At 37.4% G+C, this 13045-nt stretch overlaps 5 protein-coding genes across 9 annotated transcripts in view; all 5 read right to left on the reverse strand.

Annotated features, from left to right (window-relative positions):
* Positions 1-13045, reverse strand: part of LOC125801072 (zinc finger protein ZFP2-like) — a 98926-nt gene that overhangs the window by 76624 nt on the left and 9257 nt on the right. The window lies entirely within an intron of this gene.
* The window catches only part of LOC125801073 (zinc finger protein 3-like), a 93994-nt gene that overhangs the window by 71690 nt on the left and 9259 nt on the right, over positions 1-13045 (reverse strand). The window lies entirely within an intron of this gene.
* LOC125801076 (zinc finger protein 239-like) overlaps positions 1-13045 on the reverse strand; it is an 82111-nt gene that overhangs the window by 59808 nt on the left and 9258 nt on the right. The window lies entirely within an intron of this gene.
* On the reverse strand, positions 2224-6944 carry LOC111191529 (zinc finger protein OZF-like). Its single transcript, XM_049476637.1, has 2 exons — positions 6734-6944; positions 2224-4981 (listed from the first exon to the last, which is right to left on the reverse strand). Exon 2 carries the CDS (start codon positions 4797-4799, stop codon positions 3162-3164), a length of 1638 nt encoding a protein of 545 aa, XP_049332594.1. The 5' UTR covers positions 4800-4981; positions 6734-6944; the 3' UTR covers positions 2224-3161.
* On the reverse strand, positions 7487-12564 carry LOC103026247 (zinc finger protein 814). 2 transcript variants are annotated; one of them, XM_022666711.2, is made up of 2 exons: positions 12500-12564; positions 7487-10906 (listed from the first exon to the last, which is right to left on the reverse strand). In XM_022666711.2, exon 2 carries the CDS (start codon positions 10753-10755, stop codon positions 8866-8868), a length of 1890 nt encoding a protein of 629 aa, XP_022522432.2. In that variant the 5' UTR covers positions 10756-10906; positions 12500-12564; the 3' UTR covers positions 7487-8865. The 2 variants fall into 2 exon arrangements, with proteins under 2 accessions (XP_022522432.2, XP_022522431.2); XM_022666710.2 differs by lacking the exon at positions 12500-12564 and adding an exon at positions 11877-12189.

The raw sequence follows: 13045 nt of genomic DNA on the forward strand, positions 1-13045 counted from the left end.
TATTTATTTATTTATTTAATGGTTTTAAATTGAACAAAGGGTGCACAAATTCTGCAAAACGACTGTTGGTGACCTAATTTTCCTTCACAACACAAATATTATATTAACTATATTCTTTTGCAACATTCTTTCTCTTTTAACTTTTCACAAACTAGATTAAACATTATCACACTATTGACTAAGTTGCTTTAAAGTTGCTAAAAACATACAATTACAGTAAAAAAAAAAAAAAAATGCATTTGTCGGAATCCCTCTATTTACTCAGGACATGAGGTTTTACTGTGAATTACAAATGAACAGAAGTCATGTTAGATCAGTGTTTCTCAACCCTGTTACTGCATATTCTACTGCATATTCCCACTGTTCTGTATATTCTAGAGCTTTCTCTGTTTAAAGGCACTTAATAAAGTAAGTGGTGGTGTTTAATAGGACTGTATTAGGTGCTTAGGAGGATTGGCACTCGCTGAGGGGTGTCGGTAAGAACACACGAAGGCAGGAGATAAAATGAACACCTTTACTGGAAATCCTCTTTTCTACAGCACAGCCATACATTAGCATTAGTAGTTGTAGATGGGATGTGTGTGGTATGGCTGTAACAAAGTGGAGTAGAGTATGGATAAATATTCAAGTGTAATAAACAATGAATAATTCACAAACAACATGAACAAGTATTTAAGTAACCAACGGTATCAACACTTACAACTAGAGCACCCAAAGCTAAGACAGTAGCAGGCTGCTAGCATTATATAAGGCCTTAGGTAGTTGCTAATATGGCTAACAACACACAGGGTACTTACATTTGGAGCTAACTAGAAAACAAACATAGTACTTAACTCTACTACAGGTTATAGAAACATTAAATAAGGGCTGCTAACTTATTAACTGAAGTTATAGACTCACTTTCTTCTCATGGACGCACACCAACACAAATGAGTATGAGAATGAGTAGCCACCACAGTCTTTCACAGTCCAGTCCCTGCTGCTTGCCAACTGCTGTACAAACTAATTACAGCCTTCCTGCTGCAGAGCATGACTGAGCACAAGGTGTGCAATGTCCTCTAGTGGTCTTTGTAACAGGTGGTATGATGTGTCTAATACACTGCTGATTATACATAATGATTGATCTATGGTCGATAGGGAGCTAATGGATTTTAACAGTTAAACTCAAAAAAGGAGTGTTTATTAGCTGATCAGTTAGATCTGGTGGAAAACACAATTTTAGGACAGTGATCAGGGTTAAGAAACTGCTTTAAACTCCCAACATAAAGCACTGTACTAAATTCTGGGCATTCACCAGTAGATGACTAGTTAGCTAACTGAATTTTCGTCCTAAAGTCCTGTAATGCTAAATTAATAAACACAGTTTGAAAATGAAATAGTTATTGGCTGATCTGGTACATCAGGACAGGTTGAACAGTATATATAACGTTTTAGATTTTTCTCAAACCTTGACCATCTATCTAGCTAATTCTGAAGTTCAGCTAACTGAGTCACAAGCTGCATGTTATTAAGCATTAAACACAGCGGGTTTAATCTGTGTGTTTTGATTCAGAGACAATCTCATCACAGTTTACATGTTTAGTTACCTTTCTTCTAGAAAGATCTCCGTATATCCAGATCTGTTTAACATCAGCTGCTCCGACTAGCTCTCACAGCGAGGAGGGGGGCGGGGCTTCCCCACACTGACCGTCCTCGGCGCTCCGCAAAACCACCAAGCTGATTGGCTGTTTCTCTTGAAAGGCGGGACTTTCTCCTTGAACCGGCACCGCGATTGGTTAAGAGACACCCAGCGGTCAGTGGTCCGTCTCCTCAATAATAAAGTTTATTTTTATTTTAATATAATACGGGAAATTTACAGGAAAATACTAATACGGGAGGACGGCGGGAAAGAGGAGTAAAACGGCCAAAACGGGAGACTTGACAGGTATGTGGTTCTTAACCATAAAAAACTGCAGGGGACCAAAACTGGCTTTTGAAAAAGTGCAGGGGACATGTCCCCCCGTCCCCCCCCCCCCAAATTACGTCCGTGTTCTGAATGATACTCCCAATTGTCAATGTCCCTGCTGCCCTAGAAACTCCAAATACCTCTGTACTTTCTGTATCATATCAGTGGTGCAGACCATTTTAACTGGGGGTGTTTATATTAGAGAGCTAATTACCTTCTACTTTCTAGCTTAAATTGATTTGCCGGCCCGGCATTAAGAAAAAACAACAACATTCAACAACATTTAACAGTTTATTTATACAGTTTTCAGTTACAATTAAACAATTTTCAATCTTAATACTATATTTGTCATGCCATACTTACAAATTATCATGATCATAGCCAGATGCTGTTGGTGGCACCCACCCTTAGGCGTCAAACTAACTCCTACAATTCAACTTGTACACAACAATAGTGCTGGACTATTTATTTTCCTTTCAGTGAAGAATCTCTATTCAATATGGTATATAATCCAGGACTAGGCTTCTAATCTCTGTCTGGAAAACTAGCCATTGACATGTACTAAAAAAATTACAGATACAAGGAAAACATATTGTATATGAACAGGTTAACACAATTACAACACAGAGACTAACAACTAACAAAGACTTGATCTAAGCAATAATGAATTCATGTTTACTACATATAAATAGAAAATATCATTATGATAATACTTTTGTTATATTACAATCACAGATGTTCATACTTTTATGCTTGGTATTGAAAGCATTTTAGATCTTCATACTGATAACTACATAAAAAATCAGTATGTGGCTACATCAGCAATGTCTAATAACAGATATATGAATGCCTGTATTGTCACATGGTCACAAGTACCAGCGAAATTAGCCGTCCATCCATCCATCCACACATGTATCACAACAAGATTGTTTTAGCTGAATAGCTCCTTCCTCAGTTTTCAAGAAATTGACACCTTTCCAACTGCTTCTGTCCTGAGGAGAGGTCACAAGCAAATCACTCAGATAGCTTGATATTCCATCGTTCGAACATGCTCTTTTGATCAATCTCACTTTCCAAAACATTAAAGTGTCCGAATAATGGTCTTGAGCAGAACATCAGTCCCCTGAAAAACAATGTACTCCAACCAGTCTTCAAGGCACTGTACCACTGTGACACAGTTAAAGGGAAGAGTAGTGTTTTGTCTTCAGTTGCACCTTCACTCTACTTTAATATCTGCATTGAGGCTTGGGATGGTTGAAGGAGTGTTATCTAATGTATCTGAATGCCTAGAGCTAGTCTCACCCTCGTGCTCCTCTTCCTTCTTTATGTGAGTGAGCCGGTGTGTGATGACAGAACTAAGTTGAATAAAGCTCTCCCCACAGTCTGGGCATTGATACGGTTTCTCTCCAGTGTGAAGACTCTGGTGTTCTTTGAGAGCGTACATTCGCTTAAAACTCTTCCCGCAGTCTGAGCAGTGATATGGTCCTTTTCCGGTGTGAACGCGCTGGTGTGTGATCAAAAGCGTATGTGTAATAAAGCTCTTACCACAAGCTGTACAGTGATACGGTTTCTCTCCAGTGTGAATGTACTGGTGTCGCCATAGATTTCTTGGATCTCTAAAACTCTTCCCACACTCTTGGCAGTGATGTGGTTTTTCTCCTGTGTGAATGTACTGGTGTCGTCGTAGATTTCTTAGATCTTTAAAACCCTTCCCACAGTCTGGGCAGTGATGTGGTTTTTCTCCTGTGTGACTGCGTCGATGTCTGTTGAGAAAAGTACGTGTAGTAAAATTCTTCCCACATTCTGAGCAGTGATGTGGTCTCTCTCCAGTGTGAATGCACTGGTGTATTTTGAGTTTATATTTTGTGATAAAACTCTTCCCACAGTCTGAGCAGTGATACGGTTTCTCTCCTGTGTGAATGCGCTGGTGTTTTGTGAGATTATACTGTGAACTTAAACTCTCTCCACAGTCAGAGCAGTGATATGGTTTCTTTCCTGTGTGAATGCGCTGGTGTATTTTGAGTTTACATTTTGTGATAAAACTCATCCCACAGTCTGAGCAGTGATACGGTTTCTCTCCTGTGTGAATGCGCTGGTGTATTTTGAGTTTATATTTTGTGACAAAACTCTTCCCACAGTCTGAGCAGTGATACGGTTTCTCTCCTTTGTGAATGCACTGGTGTTTTGTGAGATTATACTGTGTACTTAAACTCTTTCCACAGTCTGAGCAGAGATACCGTTTCTCTCCTCTGTGAATGCGCTGGTGTTTTGTGAGATTGCGCTGTGTATTAAAGATGTTTCCACAGTCTGAGCAGGGATATGTTTTTACTCTTGTGTGAATGTGCTGGTGTCTTATGAGAATACTCTGTTGACTAAAACTCTTCCCACAGACTGAGCACTGATACGGTTTCTCTCCTGTGTGAATGCGCTGGTGTGACGTGAGATTAGACTGTGTAATAAAACTCTTCCCACAGTCTGAGCAGAGATAAGGTCTCTCTCCAGTGTGAATGCGCTGGTGTATGTTGAGAAAAGTTTGCCTAATAAAACTCTTCCCACAGCTTGTGCAGCGATACGGTTTTTCTCCTGTGTGAATGTCCCGGTGTACGTTAAGAAGAGTACTTGAAATAAAACTCCTCCCACAGTCTGAGCAGTGATATGTTTTTTCTTCTGTGTGAATGTGCTGGTGTCTTTCGAGATTACTCTTTTTATTAAAACTTTTCCCACAGTCTGAGCAGTGATACGGTTTCTCTCCTGTGTGAATGCGCTGGTGGGTCATGAGATGATACTGTGTACTAAAACTCTTTCCACACTCTGAACATTGGTGAGTTTTCTCCCTGACTGGACTTGGCTTCATTGTTAAATGTATCCAACAACGTTTGCAGGTACTGGAGATGTGTGGGGATCTGAGTGCCTTGGGCTTAACTGATTGGAGCAGTTTAACACTGATCTTTGTGGAATCTCTTGGTTGTTTGTGGAGACAAACTTCTGCCAGGTAGAAAAGCCAAGCAGGATAGAAGACTTGGAATATCTTTATATCTGTAAAAGACAAAAGAAAAGCCAGTTAGATGTTTTAAAAGTACTTTTAGGTGCAATTACACATTCACACTGAAAACTTACAGACTGTCAATCATTCAATTTAGAACACTTTGGACAAACTCTCAGAGCCGAATACAGTCACATGATCCATGGGGAGTTCTGGAGTTTATTGCACCATCAGCCGATTATGTTCTTGGATCTATTACTGGATCAAGGCACAGACAATGTTTTTGTGTGTGTTAAACTTATTAGTAATGTAATTTCAATATCAGTTTATCATATTTTATCATATCATATTTTCAGGACTGAATATATAGTTCAGACATTACAAATCCCTCAACCTTACTTAATTTAGTGTAGGAAATGGCTCAACGCTTTTCACTGAAGGAGATTTTTCTTCATGGCCCTGTACCTTCTTTGAAACAAAATGTTTTTTTTTTTTTTAAATGCCAATTGAATTTTTTAAGCTTTATGCAATATTTTTGGAATTAGAAACAAACTATTTTCAATGTCAGGTTTATGGAATAACCCTTTACTTACATTAAATAAGAAACCTCTACATAGTGTGGAATGGAGCTCCAAAGGTATAAACATGATGAAAGACCTCTTTGAAAATTACAAACTACTAAATTCACTAAAGAGAACAATTAAGCAGATTAATACAAATATATTTTTTAAACCTTCCTCTCTAGAAATTACTTTGAAAATTGATTTTGAAAATTGTAATAAAACTGTATACAAATTATATATGACAATTAGAGATTATCATCAATCTTTAAAACATCACAGAGTAAGCTTAGAAATGTATGGAATGATGACGTTAATTAATTTTAAGATGACAAATGCAGGAACTTGGTATACAGCAACATAAAATAATCCTATAAATTTTAATATGAAGTTAATATCTATTTAAATTAAAATATTACATAGAATACATCACACTACTCAGAAATCACATGCTTATGGACTTCATGTGTCATATCTGTGTTGGAGATGTAAAAAAAAAAATAAATAAATAATGTGACATCTCCATATGTTATGGTAATGTGCATGTGTAATACCTTTCTGGAAAACTATAACTGAACATTTATCTAAAATGTCAAATGTTAATATAACACTTTCTCAAAGACTAATGATTTTAGGTGGATGTAATCTTAGCAAAGTAGTAGTAACAATGATGTTATCTTCTGTATTAATAGGCAAGAAAAAACATTTACACAATTTTACACACAATTTTACACAGCCGCTCTTTTTAACTGTATGGAAAAACAATTTAACGGAAAATGTTTTGATGGAACGAGTGTCCTGTTCTTTTAACCCAAAATATAAATTATAATATGAAATGTGGAACAAGGCAGTAGAATATTTAAATCTGATTGACTTGTAGCTGTGTAACACTGGTGCTCATTATATTTGGTGTGCTACCAACAATTTTTTACTGGTTTGTTGAGAGAAATTAAATATTAGATCTTATTTGTTTATTTTTTAAATATACATTTTAGAAAAATCACAAGAATGTGCTCAATGTCCTTGCTTTTCAAATATCACATGAGTTTTGTAATCATCTTTGGATTAGAAACCTTTAAAAAACATAGGTAAAGATGCCTGAGTTTGACCAGTACATGTTTTGAATAGTTAAATATATAGTATTAGATTCAGAGTTAAAAAAAAAAAATACAAAAATAAGTTTGAAAGAATTACAAGTAAAGGCACGCAGTCTATGGAATGGCTTTTATAACAATAACTGCTTACCTTCGAAATTGAAGGGTTATCCTTAAGCATGTTGAGCTTTCGATCGTTTCACAAGCGTTTCCTCAGCTATTATTCCTGGAGATGTAGGAGAAAGAAATCCGTGGAAAATAGTGCAAAGACGTAGTGAACTCTAGTTGTAGTGAAACATGTAAGTTAGCTCTGCAGTGTTTACCCTGCTCAGCTAAACCGGAAACACGTCACCTATCCAGCGGAACTGACGCTGCTCTCTCTATTCCCCTCAGGCTGCGCTATGCTAAGCTAACCGTCTAACGTAGATATCTTATACATATATGTCTCCGATTTTCACACGGTTTGATTTGTTACAAACAGCAGAGACAGTTATGATACAGGACGCTGTTATACATTACAAACACCTGCTTTCATGATGAAATACTTTATATTATGCTTTTAAACTAAGACATATGCAGTGGTATAGTTACTATTACTATTACTATTAACCATGAAATATAAATATTAAATTCCTTCAGAGCTTTAGATATGTGTGACTCTAAATACGTGTATGAATTAATTAATTTTATATTTATACATAATATATAGACACATAAATACACACATTATATTAACTATAAACTTTACCATGAAATATAATGATTAAAATCCATAATATTTAAGTGAAAATTGGTTCAGAGTTTAAACAAGAAAAAAAAGCTTTAAATTGGAGATTCAACAAGCAGCGGGCACCCATTGAACAAGAATAAATGTGGATCAAACCCTCCCTCCACACACAAGAAATAAACAAATATAAATTTCATTTATTTTTTGGCCATGTGGAGGCAGCAAAAATCATTTTAAACACCACACATTAACACAGGTTATGTACAGTATATACATTATTACTTTATACACACTTTTACATGCACCATTTATAGTATCCTAGAGATTGTCCATTTTCCACTGGAGGAGCATCAGCGCTGCTGAATACTGAGTGTGAATTTGTGGAGTGGATCACATGTTGTCCTGATTAATGACAGCTTTTAGAAGCCTTAATAATTGTATGTCCCGGATGATACTCCCAATTGTCAAAGTCACTGCTGCCCTAGAAACTTCAAATACTTCTGTACTTTCTGTATTATAAACGTGGTGCAGACCATTTCAACTGGTGGTGGTTATATTAGAGGGCTAATTACCTTCTACTTTCTAGCTTAAATTGATTTGCAGGCATTTAAAAACATTAAACATTTTATTTATACAGTTTTCAGTTACAATTTCACAATTTTCAATATGCACAATCTTAATTTTATATGTAATGTCATACAAACACGCAACTCACGTTGCCTGGCCAGTGTCCATCAACCTTACTTGCAAACAAACACCTCTCAACTTGAACACAACAATAGTCCTGGACTATTTATTTTTCTTTCAGTGAAGAATTTCTATTCGATGTGGCGTCTAATCCAGAACTAGGCTAGCCAAACTAGCCATTAACATGTACTAAAAAAAAACAAATATTACAAATACATACAAGGAAAACATAAGGAAACAATTAAAAAAAGGAAATTCATATGAAAATGTATATAAAGAGGTTAACACAATTACAACACAGAGACTAACAACTAACAAAGACTTGATGTAAGCAATAATTAATTCATATTAACTACATATAAACAGAAAATATCATTATGATAATACTTTTGTTATATTACAATCACAGATGTTCATACTTTTATGCTTAGTATTCAAAGCATTTTAGATCTTCATACTGATAACTACATACAAAAATCAGTATGTGGCTACATCAGCAATGTCTAATAACAGATATATGAATTAGAATTGCCTGTATTGTCACATGGTCACAAGTACCAGCGAAAATAGCCATCAATCCATCCATACACATGCATATCACAACAAGATTGTTTTAGCTGAATAGCTCCTCCCTCAGTTTTCATGAAATTGACACCTTTCCAACTGCTTCCATTCTGAGGAGAGCTCAAGCTCACATCATTCAGATAGCTTGATATTCTATAGTTCTCTATAGTGCTCTTTTGACCAATCTCACTTTCCAAAACGTTAAAGTGTCCGAATAATGGTCTTCAGCAGAACATCAGCACCCTGCAAAACAATGTACTCCAACCAGTCTCCAAGGCACTGAATCTTTGTCTTCAGTTGCCACTTTACTCTACTTTAATATCTGTATTGAGGCTTGGGATGGTTGAAGGAGTGTTATCTAATGTATCTGAATGTCTTGAGCTAGTCTCACCCTTGTGCTCCTCTTCCTTCTTTATGTGAGTGAGCTGGTGTGTGATGACAGAACTAAGTCGAATAAAGCTCTCGCCACAGTCTGGGCATTGATATGGTTTCTCTCCAGTGTGAAGGCGCTGGTGTTCTTTGAGAGTATTCCTTTGCTTAAAACTCTTCCCACAGTCTGAGCAGTGATATGGCTTCTCTCCAGTGTGAACACGCTGGTGTGAGATGAAAAGAGAATGTGTAACAAAATTTTTCCCACATTCTGAGCAGTGAAAGGGTTTCTCCCCTGTGTGACTGCGCCGGTGTATGTCGAGACGAGGACGTGTAACAAAACTTTTCCCACAGTCTGGGCATTGAAACGGTTTCTCTCCAGTGTGAATGCGCTGGTGTTCTTTGAGAGCATACATTCGCTTAAAACGTCTTCCGCAGTCTGAGCAGTGAAATGGTTCTTCTCCAGTGTGAACGCGCTGGTGTGTGATCAATAGCGTACGTGTAGTAAAAGTCTTCCCACAATATGTACAGTGATACGGTTTCTCTCCAGTGTGAATGTAATGGTGTCGCCGTAGATTTCCTAGAGTTTTAAAACTCTTCCCACAGTCTGGGCAGGGATGTGGTCTATCCCCTGTGTGAATGTGCTGGTGTCGTCGTAGAGTTCCTAGATCTTTAAAACTCTTCCCACAGTCTGGGCAGTGATGTGGTCTTTCTCCTGTGTGACTGCGCCGATGTTTGTTGAGAAGAGCACGTGCAATAAAACTCTTCCCACAGTCTGAGCAGTGATATGGTCTCTCTCCAGTGTGAATGCGCTGGTGTATGTTGAGATGATTTTTTGTAATAAAACTCATTCCACAGTCTGAGCAGTGATTCAAATTTTCTCCTGTGTGAATGCGCCGGTGTATATTTAAAAGAGCATTTGTAATAAATCTCTTCCCACAGTCTGAGCAGTGATACGGTTTTTCTCTGGTGTGAGTGCGCAGGTGTACGTTGAGAATACTTTGTGTAATAAAACTTTTTCCACAGTTTGTGCAGGGAAACGGTTTTTCTCCTGTGTGAATGCGCTGGTGTGTCATGAGATTACGCTGTGTAGTAAAACTCTTCCCACACTCTGAGCAATCATGCAGTTTTTCTCCTGTGTGAATGCGCCGGTGTATGTTGAGAAGAGTATGTGTAATAAAACTCTTATCACAGTCTGGGCAGTGATATGGTCTCTCTCCAGTGTGAATGCGTTGGTGTGTTTTGAGATGAGTTTTTGTAATAAAACTCTTATCACAGTCTGGGCAGTGATATGGTCTCTCTCCAGTGTGAATGCGCTGGTGTATCATGAAATCACGCTGTGTAGTAAAACTCTTCCCACAGTCTGAGCAGTGATTCAGTTTTTCTCCTGTGTGAATGCGCCGGTGAATGTTGAGAAGAGTACTTGATATAAAGCTCTTTCCACAGTCTGAGCAGTGATACGGTTTTTCTCCAGTGTGACGGCGCCGGTGTATATTCAGAAGTCTTGGTCTAAGAAAACTCTTCCCACAGTCTGAACACAGATATGGTTTCTCACCTGTGTGAATGCGCTGGTGTTTTGTGAGATCACGCTGTGTAGTAAAGATGTTTCCACAGTCTGGGCAGGGATATGTTTGTACTCCTGTGTGAATGCGCTGGTGTCTTTTGAGAATACTCTGTTGAGTAAAACTCTTCCCACAGTCTGAGCACTGATACGGTTTCTCTCCTGTGTGAATGCGCTGGTGTGTCGTGAGATTATGCTGTGTAGTAAAACTCTTTCCACACTCTGAACAGTGGTGATTTTTCTCCCTGACTGGACCTGGCTTCATTGTTAGATGTATCCAACAACGTCTGCAGGTACTGGAGAGTGTCTTGGGCTAAACCTATTGGAGCAGTTTAACACTGATCTATGTGAAATCTTTTAGTTGTTTGTAGAGACAAACTTCAGCCAGGTAAAAAAAACCTGGAGTATCTTAATATCTGTAAAAGACAAAAGAAAACCCAGTTATGCTAAATGGAGGAAATTAATGAGATAAAATTATATTTCCAGGCAAACCCTTGTACTGCACACTGCAAAAAACACATACATAACAGTATCTTGGTGAAAGGTGGTACTGAAAAAAGTTTGGGTGTGACTATTTGGACCCAGGTACGTGAGTAGTGTTAAAAGTGGGTGTCATTAAATTATAGTAATTGTGATAAAACAGCCATGGTTAACTTTTGCTATTCATAAACGGTGTCTATTATTATGCACAATCAGTCTAATTTGCTGTTAAATTTACATATTCAAATGGTCAACTATAATTGTAGCATTTCTTTATTTATTTAACTATTTTTTTACTGGAAATTTCAATTTGAGTCTCCCAGTATTATAAAACAGCAAGTGTTTGTATTCCCTATTTCCTTATCATAGGCTAATTTGTAAAACTACATGCATAGTTGACTTTAAATAGGACTAAGCATTCAATGCAGAAAATCCCAATCATACTTCAGTTTAAAATAAATAAATAAACAATTTGGATATCTTGTATTTTTTATGAAGCTATGATTTGAAGTACACTTCTCTTTAAGATTTACCAAATTTGCACAAAGTATCGGTATCGGATCTGTATCGCCAATACCAACCTGAATTTTACTCTGTATCGGAAAGAAAATTAAATCGATGGTATCGAATATCACTAGCAGCTACATGCAGAGCTACAATTGAACTATTTTAACTTGTGGAGTATTTATAACCAAACAGAACGTATTTTCTTGTTATATTCAACTCAAATAAACAGCGATAATGGAACTGTGGTATAATCGCAATAATACACTTGAGGTTCGTGCTATAATGTGTAATATTGGCACTGCTGTGCTAATCTACAGCACGAGGCCGCAGTACAGCAGGGCCAATTTTACACGTTATAGCACGAACCTCAAGTGTATTATTGCTTAAATAACTACTTACCCTCGGTATTGAGGGGATATTCCTTTAAAAAAGAGTCAGTAAGCCTTTCTAGGTTTCGATTGTTTCACAACCGATACCTCAGCTATTTTCAGGAGATGTATGAGAAAGAAATCCGTGGAAAATAGTGCAAATACGTAGCGAAATCTGTAGTGAACTCTGTAGCTCCGCAGTGTTTACCCTGCTCAACTAGACCGGAAACACGTCACCTATCCAGCGGAACTGACGCTCCACTCTCTAGTCACCTCAGGCTACGCTATGCTAAGTTAACCGCCTAGAATAGATTGTAACAGACCAAATAGAGCCTCTGGTAAACACACACAGCCCGAAACTCGAGGGCACATTGGATTAAAAGCTGTAATATTGGTGGAAAATGAAAATTGATACGAATATGTACATTTTTGCTGGTGGGTTTGGTACTAGTTTATTAGCAGGACAGCTAAACAATACCAAGCTAATATTCTAAAAGGGTCTGTAGCCAACCAAGCTAAGTTTTCCCCTCAGAACTGAGAACCTAATGTCTGTATTTAATTTAGATTTCTGAAAGTGTCATCCTGAATATTCCTCATCAATCAGAGATATGTTTATTTATAATTCAGGATATATCGAGTCTAACATCTCCATACCTTCCACAGTTCTGCTGGTTATGTTCATCCATCCAGAGAACAGGAAAAGAGCCGGTGTTCTGTCGAGTTGTGCTACCTTGTCAAATCATGCTACCCTAGTAGTATTTAATTTTTAAAACGTTAAAAAATACCAAAAAAAAGTTTCTTCAAAAACCTTATTAGAAAATACTCTCAACAGAAGCCTAGTTAGGATATTTGAATAGGCTAAATCACTGTATCAGGTAAAGTTTAAAAAGTAAAGGTCCAAACGTGATTAGATATACGTGGACCAATATATTTTTTATATTTGTTATATTTTTTTTACGGTGTTTTAACATGCAAGCAGGTTGTTCAATGTTCCCAGTAAAAACTTAAGTAATTATCATTAAAAACATGAAAACATATTTAAAAATGTTGGTCAGCGCATGCGCAGTGTGGTAAAGAAGCACATATTGATGGGTAGCAACTCGACAGAACACCTCTTTATGGAGAGCCTGCCCACTCTATACCTACACCGATAGAGGGAGCCCGCGAATGAGTCCTCAATTAATGGGTTGAATGGAGCTA

The sequence above is a fragment of the Astyanax mexicanus genome, chromosome 4, assembly GCF_023375975.1.
Source record: "Astyanax mexicanus isolate ESR-SI-001 chromosome 4, AstMex3_surface, whole genome shotgun sequence".
Taxonomy (NCBI): domain Eukaryota; kingdom Metazoa; phylum Chordata; class Actinopteri; order Characiformes; family Acestrorhamphidae; genus Astyanax; species Astyanax mexicanus.